The sequence below is a fragment of the Puntigrus tetrazona genome, chromosome 1 (genome assembly GCF_018831695.1).
Source record: "Puntigrus tetrazona isolate hp1 chromosome 1, ASM1883169v1, whole genome shotgun sequence".
Classification (NCBI taxonomy): Eukaryota; Metazoa; Chordata; class Actinopteri; order Cypriniformes; family Cyprinidae; genus Puntigrus; species Puntigrus tetrazona.
The window spans coordinates 14,704,482-14,726,504 of NC_056699.1; the positions used below are offsets into that span (position 1 = coordinate 14,704,482).

At 38.0% G+C, this 22,023-nt stretch overlaps 1 protein-coding gene and 2 pseudogenes across 1 annotated transcript; all 3 read right to left on the reverse strand.

Annotated features, from left to right (window-relative positions):
• Window positions 1-11: 11 nt before the first annotated feature.
• LOC122342943 (inactive ubiquitin carboxyl-terminal hydrolase 53-like) lies at window positions 12-2,162 on the reverse strand. The gene is made up of 5 exons (XM_043237166.1): window positions 2,129-2,162; window positions 1,882-2,015; window positions 885-998; window positions 646-728; window positions 12-420 (listed from the first exon to the last, which is right to left on the reverse strand). The coding sequence occupies exons 1-5, from the start codon at window positions 2,160-2,162 to the stop codon at window positions 249-251; spliced, it is 537 nt and encodes a 178-aa protein (XP_043093101.1). The 3' UTR covers window positions 12-248.
• Window positions 2,163-8,837: 6,675 nt separating this feature from the next.
• Window positions 8,838-14,212, reverse strand: LOC122352677 (annotated as a pseudogene).
• Window positions 14,213-19,256: 5,044 nt separating this feature from the next.
• On the reverse strand, window positions 19,257-20,874 carry LOC122342950 (annotated as a pseudogene).
• Between the last annotated feature and the right edge of the window lie 1,149 nt (window positions 20,875-22,023).

Sequence of the window (22,023 nt, forward strand, 5' to 3'; positions counted from 1 at the left end):
ATGGACAGCTCTTTCAGGGATATAAGATTATCTGTGCAATTTGTGCTCAACTAAAATAAACAATATAAGAAGCCTTTTAAAAAACAGCCTGAGAAGAACTTATTTAGGAATATTCATAAGAAGTATTAATACAATGTCCATAAAGAGAATATATAAAAAGGACAGCTGCAAAAGCCTCTAAGTGTCGTCTCAAATGTTCTTCTAAAACGAGCATTGTTATAAGGCTCCTATATTTCAGTTCAGTTGTTTCACTTTAAATGCATAGAAAAGGATGCGCATGCAACTGGTTTAAAATAAAAGAAAAGCTGATATACAGGGCAGTTGCGGAGATCTCCAATGGTGTTGGCTGCCTGCAGCAGTTCACCAAACATGTCCGAACGTAGTCTGTCCGTCTTCTCCAAGATTCGCTCCACTTGTTGACTGACAATAGAGCAAAGAGCACAAAGAGGATCATTCGTTTCTAGGTAGCAGACATACTGCACTGCCGACCTCTATTCCACTTTCCTCAAATTAAACTGTAATCCTTTAACGTAGACAGTTCTGTTTTTCTGCGAAGCTTTCTGACAACATCCTGTCAGTTCTCACACTGACACTGCATTTATAAAAGCACATACAATATCAGTTAGAGTAGACTATTTCACTCACCATAGGGCCGTGGAGGAGACATAGTGCACAAGCTCAGTGAAGGGAAGAGGGTCTGATGATGCGCCACAGCTACGACAGACAAACTACACGAGGAAAGAAACTTCTGTCAGGTCTAACCATACCAACAAAAATACAGAAATCTGCCATTGTAATGGGCTGCCTTGGATTGACTTCATGGCTCAAAAACGAGCACAGAAATCAATGAGAATAAACCGTTGTTTCAAGAAGCATCATAGTACCTGCTCATAGAGGGTCATGGCAAACTTCTGGTGGGTGATGCACGATTTAGAAGTACACATTTCTGTGGCTGAATCAGAAACCAGGTGCAGGTGTATCCTTTCTAAAATGTTCTCCTGTCTCCCATAGTTTACAAAACAGATGGAAAAAAAGCAAAAAAGGAAACAATGATCAGTGATAAATCAGACTCTATTGACACGGTTATTCTTAGTGCTAGCCTCAAACGTCTTCATGTTATTTTTAAAAAATCGTCGTTATTATTAGAGACATCAACCTATCACAAAGTAGGCCAAACAACACAAAACAGCTACTTAAAATAAAGCGCATTAATGGCACCAAAAATTATTTTTCAGAACAGTAAACAATTATATCCAATTGCTCATAATAAACACATTTTAATAAACACTATTAGCAAAAGGACAAAATATACATTCTAATTAGGCCTTTCACCATTTGGCTTTTCAGGACAAATTTTTATTTCATTAGTGATTCTAAACCTGAATAATTTTGAAAATGTCTGACTTAAAAATATCTTACTTTGTGTCCTACAAAAACAAAAAGAATACAGGTTTGGAAAAATATGATAGCAAGAAAAATGACTTCATTTTTGGTGAACTATATTTAATGCTGTTGTGAAGTTTTTACTATAAAATGCAAACATTTAGACAGTGCCCAGACACTGCAGGACTCATGAAATGTCTTACGCCCTGCACATTGCACACATAACTGTTTGTGATGGTCACAAGTGAACGTCATTTGGACCCTGATCAAATGATATCAGCTGACACGGTGATGATGTATAAACAACTTTAACCTTTCCACTTTAACTTCCCAGAGGTGCATACATGAGCACACTTCCTTCCAGTTTTAATTAAAGCTTTCTTGCCTTAGAAACCAATGCACTGGCATTAGCCTTTAGATTTTTAACAGTGTTTTTGCATCACAGCTAAACAATATATATATATATGCATATATGCATTTTTTGGAGGTCAAACATACAAAACACTCTGCTGCATCATCCATGAGGCCCAGCTGGAAGCGCTGCTCATCTTTAAAAGTCTCAGCGAGAGCATGACGCAGGGTATCTGACGGCAGAGCCCGCCTCGACTCTGCTGGAACTGACAGAAGATGCTCTATGAAAAGAAACAATTCAATAATCCTCACATACAAACTCAGCAATGTAGTATAGACAGTTTCTTTGGTTGTGTCTCAGAACCCAGTAAGCCCAGACTCACAGCTTGTTTACTGTCTACTGGAACAGCTTTATACACAGACAACATCCTAGCCATAATGGATTCTATGTTTTGTACAAAATAAGATGTTTTAGTCTATTCTTAAATAGAATATTACAATGTTTATTATAAATAATGTATATATGCCAATTTTTGTATCCATAATCTAACGTGAATATGGGCATAAGGGCCAGTCGATAATCTAGCAATACGTCACTGACATGAGATCACAGCAATCAGCAAATGACAACACTCCAATCATTTAATCAATTCCAGATGGACAAAATCTAGTTCAGCATACATTTTTCACTTGGATATGCATCACAATAGACTATGACATTTTCTATTGCATGCGAACTTCGTTACTTCACAATTTTGAGACATTTGAGCCTTCATGTCAATGTTACCTTTAAAGCACCAGAAAATACAGGCATCACCCAAGCAGAAATGGCCAGAGAGCTGCCGTAGGCTCCTCCTGAAGATATCAAGCTGCCAAAGAACCTGTAAAGCAGGTCTTTAGTTTTGCATAAATCAGCCTGCAGCAGGAACCACGTTAGGGTATTTTACACCTTGATAAAAAGCTATACATAAATCCTTTACAACAAATAAAGGCTCCAAAAACATGCACGTGATTCCACAGAAGAACATTTAGTAGCTCCTTTCAAGTAAACAGTTCTCTAAAGAATAATTTTGGTCTTGAGTGAAGAATGTTTTAAAAAGTTAAAGAACCCTTACTATATGTGCAGTAGGTTCATGGATACCAAATGCCCTTCAAGGAAACCATAAAAGCCAATAAAGAACCATTTTTCAAGCATGTCTTTGTATCTGTGAGTGTTTTCGCATCAGCATTGCACCGTGTCTATTTCACATTCACTGTTTGTAAAATCCTGCACCTGAACATTTTCAGTGTCTACCCGAGCACATTACTCACCCGCACAGCACCCTCGCTGAGGAAGCAGCTGTTCTGGCTCTGGCTTCATTAAGAAGACCTTTGGTCAAAGCGAGAGAGATCATACGGTCTGGCTGGTAGGATTCTGCTCAGCCCCGTCTCCGCCCCAGGACACCTGTGTACCCAGCCATGTTGCACTCCAGGCTTTTAAATAGCCTGACCCATGCTGGGCGAGGTTTGGAGCCTGGCCACTCCAGCCCAAACAAGCAGAGTCAATCACTGAAACAACTGAGGTTGATACATCTGTTTTAGGGTACATTAAGCTCCTCAACGGTCCCTGTACCTGACAGAGAAGACTGACTTACAGAGTGCCCTACAAAAAAGGAAGCCAAATACACTGCGCTGGGTTTTCTTTTTCGATGTGCAGGATTTGGCAGCACACCATTTGGATATAAAGAACCATTCAAAACAGTTGCTCTTTATTAAGTGGGAACATGTGATTTTTAGCTACAAAGCGTGTGGCACATTGTTTTATCAGTCCAGCAGTTGCTATGACAATGATCTCACTCTGTCTCCTCCCGGTATTAGCCCAGTTCATCTGCATCCAGGCACACTGGTAATAAGAGGATGGATGCAGAGAAGAACAAATCCATTACTCTCCTCCAGCATTTTCAACCACAAAGTCAATGGAAGTCACTACAATATTATTCCTTGAGGCTCCTCAGAACAGGCACTGAAGTAGAACACTGGCCTTTAATAAAGGAAGACCTACAGAGAGGGAGAGACACAAGACAAAGGGTTGGGGGGTGCAGGTGAGCAAATATGTAGAAGAGATAAAATCAATGTTGTTAAATAGAAAGCTACATCAGGGTACTACCCAAGCCATCTTTGTACAATGAAGTATTATATAAACGGCTGGATGCTATTTGCAATTAGGAGTTATGTATTATGCTGCTACACAAGGTTTACGGATAATCTTCATGACAGGGTGCTTTGCTCTTTAAAACTCTTTGTTATAATCAGTTACCTGCATTCTTTGAGAGCATAAGATACATAATTGGACATATAGAATTTGGGTAATGGGTTGTGAATTCAAAAGAATTGTATAATTTTTTTTTTTGCTTAAAAACCCACTGAGCAGGTCTTCAGTCCTCATACATTGTGTGTATTCGTGATCCTGCTTTCTCAAAACACAACTAACTGGTCATTACCTTTAGACAGTATGGAAACAATAGAAAAACAAACATATTTTAGGTCGCTTAGAAAGCCCAGACATGACTAATCCAGAAAAATGTATATTATAACGTATGGCCAAGTTTCATAGATCAATATTTAATAAAATAGATGCTGACTGGCTGGATTTTTACTGGTTGAGCCTTCACAATGAAAATCCAGGCAAGTCCAAATCTTTCTATTAGATATTATCTCTGGTATTCACCTCAGTGTTAAGAGGCACAATGAAAACGGCAAGATAAAAATATCAAAACAGCTGCTCTAATGGTCTTTGGTCAGCAATGTTTAAGACAGTACTCATCTAAAACATGACAGCAAAAACTAAACTAAAAAATACAGGCTGGAAAATGTAAGCTCTACTTTAAAGACGTGCATGAAAACAAACTTAGTGACTGTTTACAGTCTGTTGATAACTGAGATATTTCCTTTTGGTGTGGTTGACTTTTATCCATTGCCCCAAAAAACGAATAACTTTTACATGTAATCTTTACTACCTCCATTTAAAAAAATTAAATATAATGATATAGTATGTAAATGACTGTACTGTGCCAAAACAAACTTGACAATGCAACCACAATCCAGTTAATGACTTTATATAAAAATCACTTCAGTAAAATGGCAAATCTGTTGTTCTACGGATTTTAAATTATAGTGTAACATTTTATGTACAGATTAAATTAAAACACATCTCAACAAAACATTTCAAAAGAAGAAACCAATCAAAAATTGTTAAATGGAACATTAATAGCTTGGGACATAATACTTTGTTCCTCATGCAAGTGGAGTATTACTAGTAATCATCTCTCACTTAAAGTGCCATACTTTTAGACAGGAATGCACTGCTTACTTTGACACCTCTGAAATTCATTAAACATGAATGAAACATGCTTGACATTTCACTTTAATACACACATTTTGACACAAAATATAATAATTACAGAAATAATACATCTGTACACATGTGATATTTGTGTTATTATTTGTTAATATTACAGTAGTAGTATTGCAGCTTTTTGAGAAGTTTACTGTGTCATGATGTCTGAAACTAATGATTCTGTAAGAATATCTGACTGGTGTTCAATGCTAAGGGCGATCCTCTTCCTGGAGCCTCAGGCTGTGGGGTCAGGGATGAAATGTAGAACTTGTTGCCGCAGTGTCGCAGCATATTACTGTAAAATGCTGGACTACTGCCCATGGCTACCGCATGAAGATGATGGGCTTGCAGGCAGCTGCAGCACTGATGCTGGGAATTCTGCCTCTTCGTACTCGATAATGCAGAATTTCTAGCGGTGTGAAATTAAATTTCCATAAAGAAACATTGAAGGGGTTTCTCAATCGCTTGTGTGGTTCTCATAAGCGCCTTGACTATTGACACTAAAGAATACGATGCTCCTAGGAGTTTAAATACTAAGCGTACAGCAAGTATACATTATTAAACTGCTATGCAGATGTTCATCATGGAAAACCATACTTTCCAAATAACTGTTTGGCGCAAAAATATTTGTTAGCCTATTTTATGCCTTTTAACGCAAAACGAACAGTTAAAATACTCTGACAGAACTATCAGAACATATTAACATAAATATTTGTCTACATGAGCTATATTTCTCATTAAAAAGCGCAGTGAGGTTGCTGAATGTCACTACTTTGCGCACGGCCTTTGAAAAACAGTGTTTTCGTGTTTTAAGTAGCGCTACGAAACAGAGTCCATTATTATGACGTCTGTGTAACAGTATCTGCAGAACATGACATGATAAATAAAAGCAAAATGTGCTCAGCATGCCGTTACACCTGTTTCTGCGCATGCGCATCAGGCGAGCCCAGCTATATGCCGTGTGTGCATTTTGGGCATTAGAACGCGCCTACGATGCCCCAAAACGTCTATCCATGCAGGAAGCTAGCTAGGCTTTTGAGACACAGTCATAAACAAACCAGACCAGCTTACCCACGTGTCCAATATATTGTCACTCAAATCCCACGTTTAGAAGAGTGTTTATCCAGTTCATTCTGCGCGTCCTGCTCAAGCCACTCGCTGTCGGAATCCTTCATCGCCCAGCGCGTGACATAAAGCGCAGTAAATCCATATGGTGGTCAAAGATCTCCCTCTACAGGCCTAAACACAAAAAACACCGCAGCGCTGTGTCCATGTTCACGCGTCCCCTGCTCCTCCACACGGCATGGAGGGGGTTTTATCCGTTCAGGTCCTGAGCTGGGGATTATTCTGATGGATGTGGAGTAGACGCGCTGACTCCGCCTCATATCCAGCCACACTATTTACTGTCATTCCGCAGGGAATAACCCGCGTGCGCGGAGGGCGTGCATTCTCACGAGACCCAGCAAACAACGCATGGGACGTCTGTGTTGTTGTACAGTGCTTTACTTTCACAAAATATAAATAAAAATAAAAAAATCATGATTGTGTCATAACATCGTTATTATAGTGCAATTACTGTTTTGTAATTAGGAGTATACCCAGAACTTATAACAAAATTACATTTGGGATATGAACTAAAACTTACGCCAATAATAAACCAGTTCCTCAGGAAACTGGGGCAAAATAACCTACGCGCAAAAACCATGTGACTCAAAGGTGATGAAATATGTTGTTTTGTTTGAGCAAACTGCGATTTTATTAATAAATGGTCACATTTTTTTACTTTTGTGATCAGACAGATTTATACATCGCCTGTTGGATGAACAAGCTTTCTGTTGATATGTAGTTGTTAGGATGGGACAATAACTGAAAGGGAATCAAAGGTACAAAAAATAAAAAATAAATATAGAGAAAACGCCTTTAAAGTTGTCAAAATGAAGTTTTTAGCATTGCATGTTATTAATCAAAAATTAAATTTTGATATTTATGATACTGAGTATATCTTCAAGGAATAAGCTTTTACTTAATATTCGTGAGGTATTTTACGTGAGGTGGATAATTTGTTGTGTGAATAACAAGATGAAACCAGGCCAGCGTGCACAACCTGACCACAACAGCATTTCATCAGCTTTAAAATAAATGTATCAGTCACTGCAAGTAGTGTTTGTGCAGTCATGCTATCAGACAAGAGCGCATGCCAGAAGTTTATAGATGGGGCTATTATTTAGTTTTCAAATCAACAAAATAATAATGCATAAATGAGGTTGGGATAGCAAATAAAGGATACTCTTTACGTTATTATAAAATATAAACAAATATAATATAAAATATTGAATAAAATGTATTTAAAGCTGCTGAGTTAGGGTTTGGTTTATGGTTGGTTACATTTAAATGTGCAATACATTAGTGTTATTTTCATTTTAAATACAGTACTTCTAACGTGTTATAAGACCACGTTAAAATAAAGAAGTATCAGTTTTGTTTGCTGTTCACGGTGTTAGAGGTAGCTATTTATTATTCAATGGCCTTTAAGTATTTTACTGTAAAATAGCTAATGTTTTTCCCGTGCACATTTTACTGCGAGCTCGAAGGAAGCATTTGCTGACTGTCTGGAAGTCTTTGTGTTTACTGTAACTGTAGCACAGAGAGTGTCAAATTCAAGGCTACTTATGACTCCTGTAAATATAGTCAGTGTCAGAGTGATATGTCTGTGTGCTGTGCCTCAGATTCTTCCAGAGACGACCTAGGCTCGTTGGAAATACTTGCACTCTACGTGCATTTCTGCAAAACTGGAAAAAACATAGGTTAAAGCTACGTTTAGGTTTGGGATATTTACAACACGATAGAGCATTAATCTTTAGTGGCGCTCACTGGATATTTAATTCTGAGCGCCCAAAGCGTACCTCGAGCAGAATTATAAAAACACTGCAATACTGTACCATCCTAATATAAATGTGCACTTGATCAGCTGTTAAACGTGTGTTTGGCGCCACTCTGGACATTTCACTTTGAAAATACGTGCAGTAAAAAGTTGCAGAAATATGCGTAGAGGCACGTTTTTCCACTTGAGCCTGGGTTGTTTCTGGATGATGATGATTTACTACGTAGATATATGCTGTGAAAACTCCATTGAACATTATTAGCACTGGCCATCTATCAAAACGATACAAATTTAATAAATCACCAACGGCAGAAGTTTGAAATAAATATGGATTTTATTTCGACAACGTGTGTACACTATATTTTTGAAACTACAAAAGGTCTAACACTGTGAATATAATGATAAACATCAGCAGAAATACATTTCACAAAACAAATTTTCTTAGAAATATATATTAATTCTATTTTTTTACAGTACAAACGAGATTTCAGGCATTCAGCACATTATATTTATATGGCTTTTTTCACTATTGATCTATCCCTGATCAATTTGTGATTTCAGAATTTTAAACGATTGATTTTCACGGTTATACTGTAAGCTTTGTGAGCGTCCTTAGAATAGAAGAGTGCAAAATATTTCACCACAAAAAGTTATCAAAAATGAATTGATGCTAATTAACGAAAATGTCTGAGAAAAAACTGGTAATGTTTCACAGTATAATCATGCATAATGTTAGTGAAAATAACTGCAATATCCTGAATGTATGAATGAATGTACTCATAGTACAATGTATATTTTATACTTTTATATATGTATTGTTTTGCAAGTTGTACAAAGGCACAAAAACGCATTGATCAATAAATAAAGATAGGTGATATAACTAAACACATGTAGCATAATGTGTTACATGGATTTCAACAAAATGTTTCATTCTGATGACAATTATTAATGCTTCCTTGTGTGTTTTTGTTAAATAAAATTCAGTTTTGAGGCATTCCTTACAAAAATGATACGTGGTAACTGCTGTCCCAAGAACGGCAGCTCAAAACTCACTTCAAAGAATACAAAGAATACCAGCACACAAACTAGACATCTACACACACCCTATACCTCAGTCAGGCTCATTGGGATTGGGAAAGAGAAGGGCTTGAATCTGTATTACAGATCGTCAGACTCAGGGATCTCGAAAGGCTCCAAAGAGACAGTGGGTAGAATGAGAGGCGTGCCGCCGGAGATCCAGCCCTGGGCAGTCCTGTTGAAAGTGGGTCGCCAAGGCAGCATCCTGGAGCTCAGGGTACCGAGGAGCATTCAAGTCCACTCTGAAGCTTAAAAGTAATCCTCGTGGGCTTTTGAACCCCCAAATGGTGTGTAGCCACCCTAAGAAACAGAGATCGATTCGCTTATGTATTTTGTATTGGTTTCTGTTCTTTTCCACACAATGCCAAAAATGTCAGGTTTTACTATCCTTTTGAAACATATTGGCATTTGGCATAAACAAACACACACATGCGTCATTAAACAGCTTTTAATGTCAAATATGATGACTTTTAAAACAAACCTTTAAAAAACTTTTTTTCTTGTTCGTTGTTTTATTCTTTTTCTTTTGTACATTTTTATCAATGCCAATTTCAGTAATCAAAGTTCATTGAAATAACTCAGGTATTGACGTATGAATTATTGGTTATATGGAGACTGAGCCTGCACCACCTGTTTATCTCCTCATGATGGTGCTGTGTTGTGCAGATACATTATTGCAGGACTGAACATATCCACTTTGTGCAATAGAGTAACAGTTCACTATGCGTCAAAAATGGTAACCATGCTAACTATCGCTAGTTTATGTGAAAATACGTTGTATTTGATTTTCCTAAAATTAAATGAAACCAAATATACCGGTTTCAGGTTGCAACATTCGACATTAAGAAAAATGCAATACCTATTAAAGCTTTTGTAGTCAGGTAGTTCTGTCTTAGGCTCAGGCACTGGCAGCTGAATTTTAAGTGTGTCGGCCAGCGTGGGGTCATTGATGATGGCCTCTTCCCAGGGGAGTGATAGGATTTTGGCATAGCTGTGGCGTTGAACTCTCTGGAGGAATGTTTGCCAGTGGACCTCCATATCCTGCGAAAAACAACAGTTTGCTGCATATGTTTCCATGATTATCAAAATCAGCATGCATTTATTGAACATTGACAGAAAGAAAGCAAACACATACAGGACCTTTTAACCCATTTAAAGTCACTCAGAGTGATTCACCCAGCCAGAAATAGAAGGTGAGTTGGGGTGGCATGTGCTGTCGCTATCATATTCTCTCTTCAATCTCTCTGACTCCACCGCACTTACTCTTTCACAGATGATACAAGAGGCTTTGTAAGCATCTTACAAGCTCGACGCAGGGGTGGATAACAAGAGTAACGCATGAGCAGTGCAATCCTCCTGACTCAGCCACCATTGACACGCTGCTAAGAATCTATATAAACCACGCTATTCAAACTCTTAAAATCAAGCAGTTTTGGAATAAAAGTAGTTCTAAAACAATATTTTACTTCATGTTTCTTTGCAATTATTTAATGCATGATTCATTTAATAGCAATTTCTTAGTGAAAATAGTTTCAATGTCATTTTTGTGTAGTATAATCAGCGTTGATTCTGACATACCTGGTGCAATGTCCTGAGGGTTTGCTGGGTTTCTGGGATCCGGCGTGTTTGGGGCGTGCTTTTGACCCAACTCCTTTATTCGCTGAGTTTTCTTCATTGGCTTGATTTTCGTTCTAAAATGAAATGTCAGTTACAACTTTGACACACTACGGCCTGGATTGCGCGTGCGTGACAAAGGCGTAAAAATAAAAACTACAAACTATTTTATGAATGATTTCAGATTGTGAACAAAGTGGCCTGAAAGCTCCACTGTTAAACTGATGCGGAGAAAGCACAATATATTCTCCAATAAGGCAGAGGGGGGGTAAACTGAGCCGCGTCTGACTCACATTAATCTCTTTTCACACATTGCTTGATTCCCACAAAGTGCACTTCTGTGTTTAAAGTAGTCCGTTCTATCACTCCACGTTAAAAATATTAAACCAAAAGAAGGTCAACAGGATTAGGGTCAACACCAACACCTAACAAAATGGTTAGGATGTCGATCCGTCAGATGTCAGACCATGTCCTTGAACGAAATCATTATTTCAAGAGCACGCTCACTACTGTAGTGCCACAGCTCTGCCGTTCTTTTTAATGATTAAAACGTAATTTGTGATCGATTTAAAATAATTGACTTGCTCTATTCAAGAGATACGGTGGTTTCTTGCATATTCGTTTCATCACGCATACTTTTACAGTTGTATATAGTTACAGTGTACGTTATAAATCCTTTAGGTTGAAATATATTAACAAGCTGTCGCTTATGTAGAAATGCATTTCGGTACACAGCGGAGAACGAGCGTACACTCCGGACACTTGAACGGTGATAAATGAAGTGAGTTGTCGTGGACGCATTTCAGCGCTGACCCTAAAGAAGGCACACTGGGAAGGACAAGGGCACGTGGCATTTGCTATCTTCCATGTGTGGCTGCCATTCATTCAGCTGAGCACATGTTTGCTTCACAAAGTAACCACACACATAGCAGCAAGTCACAATTATATAACAGAATAGTTGGTGGTGATCAACATCAAGTTGGATATCTGAGCTCACGTCAGATAAGTTAGAAATGATGGTATTATTCGTGCCACAATATGTGTCACATTTGCATCTTTTGATGCACGATACAAGCAAAAAGACTTCTGTTGTGGATGCGGGTTCAAGTCAGTGCAGATGCTACTTACGTTAAACATGGCATTGGCTTCATTCTGAATGCTTTCAAACGTGTATTTTCTGATCTCCGCTGTCTCATCTTAAAAAGACGTGACCTCGGTTTGACAAGAGAGACAGCTCCTCCAGCATGATGTCCTTTGGAGTGGAAAGTTTCTTTCCCAGGTCCATAGTAAAACCTGCATTATTATCACACGATTTTTTTGTTATTACAAAATAATTTAACAGGTCCATTTATAAAACCTTGGACGATGCTTTGCATAATTTGCATGGTAATATACGTGGCTCGTGACTATTGATATTTAATGATGACGATATATCGTGTAATAATGTTTGTTAATGACTAATATGAAAGTTATTATGAAGTGAACATTTAGACGCCTCCATATGATCCGTATTTGAATGCGTATTGTGTATATTTTATATCGGCATATGTAGGTGTCATTTATTCAAACAATATATCATGATATGAAAAAAAAAAATAAAATACATAAGGTTGTACTCTGGATGTTAGATCCACACATTCTATGAAAAGTCACATGAAAGATCATTCAACCTTAATGGAAACTGGTGAATTCATTATTAAAAGGTTAGATTTGATGGTTATGAAAGTTTTATTAAAGGAAATCATATAAGGTGCATGCTATGCCGCTGCAGCAGGAGCTTTTCAGCCATACTGATGATGTTATCCTGAACATTTCACAATGATTCCAAACATAACTTTGATCATTTAAATAGAAAGCGTTCCTTTTGCCTGTCATTATTTTTTTACTGTTGATGTAGCGATATGAAATGTCTAGCGTTAATCAAATTGTACTAGCGATATAACGTGAGAACTGTAAAAGGTTCAGGGGATTTTTCTCTCTCCTTTTGTTCTCCGCGGTCTTTATTCTGTTCTCATTTCGGCTCCAGCACAGCTGTCCTACCCCCATCCTCCCAACTTTAGCCTTTGCAGAAATAGCCTGTGACAATGACAGAGTGAATCCACTGCTACAGGCAGCAGAGCATTATTTATGGCCAGAACGAGGCAGTGGCCCTGAACCACATTCTAAACGTTGGTGTTTCTGTCTGTGATTGGCAGCTAGGTTCAGTGCTGTGCTCTGTATTCGTTCAGTGCTGATCTGAGAGCAGGTTTTGGTAGAAGGTTATACCGCTGGCGCCACCATGGACCTCGTGGCAAAGGGCAGCTGCCTGCTTCTTCCTCTCACGCACTGAAAGAGTGCTGAACTGTGACATGTTGGTTTAAAAGAGAATCCCAGTAGTGCTGCAATACATAAAGGACACAGATACGTGTAGTAGAAGTATCTAAATTCAATTTAGAGGATAATGTGATGAAAAGGCTGAAAAATTATACAATAAGGATATAGATTGATTTGTTTATAGTTATAACTACATGTTTTATGGTTTTATTACATGCGATGAATTCAACTGAAATAAAATACATTTTTATGTATAAATATTTTTCTTTTATTTATGTATTCTATATTAATTTTTTTCTCATTTAGGAATTCTGTGTAAATCTGTTGAGGGTGGCTATATAGTATAGGTATATAGTTTTATATAGTATAGGTATAACTCTCATTAAAGTGCAGAGGTGAAACTTACCTGAACACAAGCCAGCGCTTTAAACGGAGCAAGATGTCATATGTCATGAAGTGATATAAATCACGGTTATGCATGAGCTGGTGACTGAACATTGTGTCCAGGGGGTAGACTGGGTTACAGACACTGATCAAAGCCAAAAGAAACTTTCTTGGCACACTTTGCAAAGGCCTTGCCATTCAATTCCTTACTTGCTGCTCGCATTGAAAAGTTTAAAAAGATCAATCTCAGAATTCTCTCTTTGTGAGCAGCATAGTGCTTAAACTGATTGGTGCATGTAAAACTACTAATACATATATATATTTCTATTTGCATGCTTTATATTGCTGTGATGCTCAGAAAATTAAATAATATGTCATGCGGTTGCACGATTCAGAAAGCAATTCCTAAACATGTCTGTTCATTTGTTAGGGCTTCCGTTTTAGTTCGTTCTATTATCATGTGCACACTTATCCAACATCAGTCTTCTAAGAAAGCCGTGTAAGATACATCTCTCTCTATGTTTTGTTACCGCGGTTTAAGTGTCAGAACCGTCCACAAAACACAACCCCAGCAGCGTTATAACACATGTCCGTTATCATTATGTCCACACTGCACACAGTCTCTCAAGGAAGGCCGTCTTCTTACCTGTTGGATCTGCGTGTGTCTTGAGTTCTACCTGTACAAAGGAAGAGGTCACTTTAGGTAGATCGATCCGGCCTGATTTGTCTTTGTCTGGTACTCTGTTCTTGACTTGCACTGGGGTGGGGGTGTGTGCGGGTGTTAGTGGAACGCCAGCTTACATCAATAGGCTAATTTTAGCTGTGTTCAGCACTCAAACCTCTCACAATGGTATAAGTCGGTATGGAGGGGGAGGGAGGAGAACTGTATGCATGGGAATAAAGTGTACAAAGTCACTTTTTGTGTGTGTGTGCAAAAGGTGATGGGGGTTTTAGTCTGTGTAATTGTTAGCTCCAGAGGCTGGGAGTTTCTTGATTGTCATTTATAGCAGGCCTTCCAGAAGTATGAAGATCCTGATACTGCATTGTTACATAACACATCACCTTATAGGACTCAGCACTGAGATGGTTGCCTACTCCAAGAGAAAATCCAATAGGCCCGATCTATTTTACTATTTTATCGTCTGTAAAAAGATCTGATAGAATCAAATGTTATAGTAGCAACTTTGAAAATGGAACATAACAGCATTTTTGGTCATTGTCAAACTCTATTTATTGAACAGGTTGATACATTCAGATCGTTTGTGATCAGTTCGGATTTTAAAAGTATCATTGTGTACATTACGGTTTTCTAAAACAAGATCCTTTAAACAATGTGCATATTTGGATGAAGTTACAAATAAATTTTAACATGAAAATGAAATATTTCATTTTTGGCATTTCAAATTACACACTTAACATTTTCACAGGCATTGATGCATTTTTTCTATGATCTGCAGCCTATCCATGATGAAGATCTGCACAATCAAATATCTCCAATATGTCTTCAAATCAACCAGAAACTATTATAAGCACGCAAGTTAAACACAAAAACTATCAGAGATATAATCAAAGATTAAGAACAACACAGTGAAAGCATTGTACTTATATGACGCTAGACATGAAAGTTGGTGATTCATGAAAAAAAAGACATTTAAATGTTATTCTGGAAACTTGACATTAACGGCCATGTTTTAATGGGTGATATATATTGCATCAGTAGTTCAGAATAATCATTGAAATGACTAAAGAGATTAATTGTACTTTGTTATGTAATTAAAACTAATCTAATCTAAGGCTCCCTAGACATTCTTTTTCTCATATATAATGTAAATATATGTTATATATGTTATATATATATATATAAATACACTATAACGTGCACTCACAAATAATCTCAAAAAAGTGGTCTCGGCAAAGCAAGATGATTTAAACTTCTTAAGGTTATTTAATAGTATTAATATATTAGATTTATTTTTATAAAATATTAAATTTTTTTGTAATGTAAGGTCTCTTCTGCTCATCAAAGCTGTATTTATTTGATCCAAAATACAGAAAAAAAACAGCAATATTGTGAAATATCACTGTAATTTACTTTTTAATTTCTTTGTTAACTATCATAATTTCTTCAGGATTCTTTGATGAATGAAAAGTTAAAAAGAACAGCATTGATTTAAATCTATTGTATCAATATATACTACTATTCAAAGGTTTGAGGTCAGTAAGTTGTTTTAAGACCTAACCTAACCTAACCTAAGACTAAAGAAAATCAGCTGATCCCAAACTTTTAAATGATAGTCTACTTTAAATGCTAGAATATTATAACATAATATAAAATTATGACATAATGTATGCACCACTAAACTTTAACCTGAACATTTTTTAACAGCCCTTTTTTGTAATATTCATACACCATGATATACTATAATTTAATTTGATCACTCTGAATATTTAATTACAGTTTCCAACTGACTCTATGCAGTTGCGGACAGTTTGAGTGAAGTGTGAAATTTGTGGGCAGAGAAGTACCCCTGCTGTACCTGCCGCTGGTCACCAGAGGCTGCGCAGGACGGAAAGGAGGCCCGGATACTGCTTCTTTCGGCACTGAAGAAAAGCTGTTGGTTGGGGATGTAACAGCTGTTACAGGCTCCATCTCCTGCGGGCCACCAACAGCCTCGTAGAAAAGTCTTTTCCTCCATTCTGCTGGTGTTTGTGGTAATGATTTTCTAGGAGTAGCTGAAATTTTGGACTCATCAGGACCAAAGAGGCTTTGAGGAACTTCATCTACAGAGGAGAGCGTTTCTTGGGGCTGTTCCACCCATGAATATTGCCTGTTCAGTGACTGACGTGTTGAATAGACACCGGAGTGGACACAGGGAAGCGGGAGACACGGAGGACAGTCTCTGGGGGGAAGTCCATGACCGGCTCTTGCTGAATGCCTACACAGACAAAGAAGATCAATTATGCACAAGTTAATAATCACAAATTTTAGTTTGTAGCAAAAACCAACTATTGTTATTTCTGTATTTCTTACAGTGCTTTTACAGCAAACAAATAAATGAAAGCATGCGTTTTGACTGCCCTCTTCTGGACTGTGTGTGTAAATGCTATTTAAAGGCGATGCTAATTTTGGTTGAGGAGGTCAGGGTTGGTTGGCAGCGGATTAATTCTGGGTCATATTTAGATACTGTCAAAATATTTTTTGGAGTGGGTGCACTTTTCAAGCTTACTGAGTCTCTGAAGGCATGAAAGTTAGAGATTGCCTGGTAAACATATAGATAGATACATATTCAATGTACAATAAGTGAGTACACCCACTCTAAGACCCTAAAAAACAATTACTCTTTACATAAAAGATATTCAAAAGACAAGGTTTGGGATATAAATTTCCAACAAGTCTGCTCAATCAATTACTAAAGAAGAACATCAAAAGTATTCACATTATCTTCCTTGAAAGTTACCAAAAAATGTTTTTGCTAGTGCTATAATGCTTATAGTGTTGGTGTAGGTTTAAGGCAGTTTTTAAGGTCTTTTTTAAGGAAAGCAAAAACATGATTGCAACCACTTTCCTTAAAAGAATTCCTTAATTATTTTTTCAGTGTAATTCCCTGACAGTTAAATCACATTTTGTGATAAATGATTTTTTGTTAGAGAAAGAGCAGGAGAATACCATGCAAGTGTCTCAGAGTCAGCCAAAGTCTAAAAGAAAGAGTGACTGTTTATCTGACATAGTAATATACAGCCAGCGGAAGTGACAAACGTGTCTGTTGTCACCCCTGGAATTACCTACTGTATAGCCAATGCACAATAAACTGATTTATTCTTTTCCAGGGCCCATATTTACAAAATACAGACTACTGGGAATTCATATGCGGATAAAATCAATCATTTGATCAAATCAATCATTTCGGATCTAAACTGTTCTGGCGTTGTTAGTGGAGGCATAGAAAAGTGTTTGGTTCTTACAGTTTAGTGGCAGAAAGTTTTGTATAGTGGCATGATTGCTGAGTTGTGGATTATCAGTGGCGTCTGTGTGATGAAACAGGAGATGCTAGACTCTCAAAAATAAGGGTGCAAAAACTGTCAAGGTACCACTCCAGTGAGTGTACCCTCTTCTCATTCCCTGAGTTATTGGCCATTTTTCCACATGGCAACAACGATATGCATTCTTCTGACGTAAAAATCCTTTATTAGATGTATTTCACCCACGAATTGAGCAACACTCTCCATTAAAGAACAAAGCATTTCATCGTGAGCTTGCACATTCGGTGCCAAGAAAGACTGAGTTTAAACAATTTTGTCTAAAAAGTAATTTTTATACTCTCTCAGTTCGGGAAGGTGGGGGAACTTAATTGAAGAGGAAAATGACGGTCAAATCATAGAGTTCTTAAGTTCTTGAGTCATTTGCTGCAGTGTCGTCATTAAAAGTCTGTTTGGTGTTGAGTTGGGGGTGAGATAAGTTAACACTTACCACTGGTTAGAGGCACCTGACTAGCTAGGAAGACCGGTAAGATCAGATGGCTAAGTAGAAGTGGTGTCTTAATAGGGTTTGTGTGTTTCAAACACGGCGGAGCAAGAGCTATTTTTAAAATGAGTTATGTGCAGAGTTTGAAAACCAGAGCCACAGCCCACTGCAAGCTACCCATAGTATATCAACAACCTGTAAAGAACAAAATGAATCTGACAGAATAACACTGTTCAAAATAATGCTATATCAATGGAAATCTATCATTTAGGTTTGTTTAAATTACGTATATTTGTTGACCCAGTATAGTACGTGTATTTTTAATACACTGAAGGAAAATATTGTGCTTTTTTTCATTTGTGGACTGATCTTTGCAGACCATAACCGGATAGAAAGCAGAGTAACATGACGGAAATTCAGAAAGAGAACACTGAAACATTTGGCAAGCAATTAGAGAGGACAGAAAGCACTGGAAAGCAAAGAGAGTGCACAGAAAGCATTAAGTGAAACAGAGCTGATGGAAACATTTATTAAACAGAATAAACAGGAAGTGCAATAGTTTTGAAATGACAAGAGGAAACAACAGAAGTAACAATTCATAATAATAATATCCGAATTAACAAATAAATGTGCTAAAAGTATTCTGTACACCCATTTTTTGTTCACTGTATCTGAACAGCAGTGTCTGCTGAATGCATAACTATTTTAATTTGAAAATATATATATAAACACAAAAGAATTCTCAATTGCATTATTAGATTGACTTCAAATGTCCACAAAAAGTCTTAAAATACGTTGCTTCTAGGACCACTTGGCATAATGTGGTAAAATTGTTGTGTTATTAATATGGAAACATATCACAGTAAAACTGAAACTAATAAAATAAATCCATCTAATTTATGAATGCTACAGTACAACTGGTATATATTGTTTGAAATTCTAATCTTGAGCCATTTAAAGGGTTATGAATTTAGAGTTGATTGTACTATAAAAATAAAACTTTAACTAACAAAACAGCAAAAACAGCACTTTTTGAATCTGCCCAGACATATTGTTTTGAATGTACTATTCAATTACTATTGCAAAATTACTGGTTTTCCATTTCTTGCCTCCAGTGTTTGACATTTTGGCTGAAAACTTTGGTTTTGGAGCCACTGGTAATGCACACATCGTGAAGCATTTTCATTATGCACGGGTAAAGAAGACCCTACACAGACATTTGCCCCAGAGATATCAGGAGGAAGGAAGTTTGAGATGCCTTTGTTTCTAGGGCCATCATGCATGGGTAGTTTTTTCCCATGTAACTTTTGTGGAACAATGGTTGCTTACGTTTGATGTAGACTGATGAACAAATGGGTAAGGAACACTTACCTCTCCAGTGCCTTTAGATGGATTTTTGCTTAACTGACTGCAAGCTATTTGGGGAGGAGAATGCTGTAGAGGGCTCTATAAGCAAGGGACTGGAAACTGGTAGGGGTTTGAGCAGAAGTTTGTTTAGACTCTGTAGGGGCTTCCTTGGCCTCTGGAGTGGAGTTGTAGGTGAAAAGCGAGGAATTCAACTGGTAGGGCTGATGTTTCATGACATCCAGAACATTGAGATGCTTGGGTGGGGATTCTTCTTCTCCTTGTTTGCTTTAGACTTAATTTTTGGACTAGTTGCAGGAGGGGGTTGCTTAACCGCTGCAAAGGGGGATAAAGGGGATAAAATGGGATTATAGGAGACTGGAGGTGGGGCACGGACATTAGAAGAGTATTTCCAAGTGCTTGGCATCGAAAATGTTGGCGATGAGGTCTAGGTTTGTTGGCTCTCACAGTCTCATCGTCGACCACAAATTTTTCCATACGGGACTGTCTTCGAGCAAACAGTTTCAGCTCCTTTTCCTTTAGGTTCAGTCCTTCAGAAGCACCTGCATCTGATGAATACCCTTTAGGAGAAGATGATGGAGCCTTAGATCCTGAAAGCATGTGCTCAGGTGTTGGGGTGGGCAGGAAGCAACAGAGTTACGATCACTTGATCTAACCCCGTGATGTTTTAGACTGGGAAGGACCAGCCACGAAGTGAATCTGGTGTACGTTGTGTCTGAGTCCAGGATGGTTGAGGCAGATCTGGAACCCAAGCAGGTGGTGGCTCCTGTGGTATTGGCTGAGATGACAATGGAAACCAGGCTTTTTCAGGAGACTGCTTTGGTGGGTTTTGTTGGGGTACTGCCTGCACCAGGGTGTTCCCCATAGCTGGGGGCAAGGGACTCTGATTCATGGGGACGACGCTCTGCAGACCAAGGAGGGTGAGCTAGGTTTATGGCAGGTTTGGGCAGGACAGGTGGAGGATTTTTCTGTTTGATCTTTGGAGCTTGCATAAAATTGCACGCTTCTGCACCCAGACTGAAAAAATCTTCTTCTGGAAATGACTCTGTTAAGGACTTCTGATCTCCTTTTTCTGAAGCAGAGGCATCTCTTTGAGTCTGACTTCACTCCTCTTCTTTTAGCTTCTGGCAAGATCCCTGTTTTAATTGCAGGTATAGCAATACGTTCATCACGTGACGCAATTATGTCTGATGTTGGGGACCAAACCTGTGGGGTTGTGTTTACTGGAACAGGAACCTTGAATATGTTTTCAGGTTTCTTAGATGTTGGAGCTTGAGACACTGCTTACTGGTGAAAAAGTTTTTTTCGTCCTTGATTGTGACCACCCAGAAAGGGCTTAGCAGTTCTGTTGGAGACAAGGGATCTGAAACAGTCGAACCTTTGATATGAATCCAGACCATTCAAACCATTTGCTGATTGTGGTAGCATCTGTTGCTGAAATGGATGATCTTGATACTGTTGTTGTTGCCTTAGATAGATATCTTGTGGGGCTTGGGCTTCTTCCAGCGGAGGAGACTTTACAGTTTCACCTTCTGGCTCAAAAACTGCATCCACTGGTATGCCTTTTCGTCTCATTTCCTCTTGTTCTGCGGAAAGCTCATCCATCCTTTGACGCCTCTGGGCAAACATCAAGACCCCCTTTCCTTTCGTCTGTGGAAGATGCTCCATTGTTTCCAAGTTTGACTTAGTCTGTACTTTGAAATTCTGTTGTATAAGCTTAAATCAGTCACGTGGTATTAAAAATGAATATTCTTCTCAGAATCAGTGGAAATCTGTTCAGACTTTTGTAGTGTACAAAGTACAATCTCATTCTCTTCCTAAAATCTGTCTTTGAGAAGCCGTACCACAGCTAACCAGCATGAACCTTCTGACCCTTTTTGACACCCTTCTTTCTGGGAGCAGCAAAATGCAAAGTGTTATGTTTACATTTAGAGTTGGCTTTTCCTCTGTCTCACTGACTGTGCCTCACTCCATCTTAGTCCTATGAAAGACAAATTAGAACAAGAAAATATAGAAAATGGCATAAGAGTTATATAGAATGGAATTAAATAACACAATACAAACAAATTATTTAGAAATTGACCAGATTCATACACTGATAACCTAATGCTACATGGCATCACGGTGCACCTTAAATTTTAAACAGGTCACCTCACAATAACCAAGCATTAATAGCATTATCAAGCAATTTTGGTATTATATCATTTTACTGGAATTTACGTAATAATATTTAAACTAAGTAAGCAACATCTTCTGTTAGTTTACAACCATACACTTGTCTTCATATTTTAATAAAAACATAACAAGACAAGCCACAGTAGAACATTGGTAGCTGGGTTAGTTAAAACACATTACATGCTTCAATCATTTTTAATTTACTTTTTAAGATAAATTCTACTAATCTGCTAATAATTAACATCAAAACAACACCAACCACATGAATTATATCCAGAGCACCTGACAAACTGAAAGCTTTTTAGGTGAGCGTTGCGAGAGGTTATAAAACCCTTTGGCTAAAGTGGGTATCTGTGCAAACTGTCAGTGCTCTGGTGGGTGACAGGACTGTGAAAGACACACAGAGAGAGAGAGAGAGAGAGAGAGAGAGAGAGAGAGAGAGAGAGAGAGGTGGTGTCCACTGTTTAACGGAGTCAGGTCTCATCACCAAGAGATCATATGACAAATCTCTACTGACACATGCTGTTGCCTGTCAAACCAGTGGCCTGAGGAGTACTGCAGGGGCACACTTTTATTTAGGTATCTCTCAAATACTGGTTTAGCATTTGACTTGCCTCATCCATCCCAAACCATTACTTGTAT

Excerpts from the sequence above, each read along its gene's own strand:
- LOC122342943 (XM_043237166.1), bottom strand. The coding sequence starts at position 2,162 with ATGTTGTCTGTGTATAAAGCTGTTCCAGTAGACA. Across the intron at positions 999-1,881 it reads ATGATGCAGCAGAGTGTTTT|GAGAACATTTTAGAAAGGAT; the intron begins GTATGTTTGACC and ends TATGGGAGACAG. Across the intron at positions 729-884 it reads CCATGACCCTCTATGAGCAG|TTTGTCTGTCGTAGCTGTGG; the intron begins GTACTATGATGC and ends TTCCTCGTGTAG.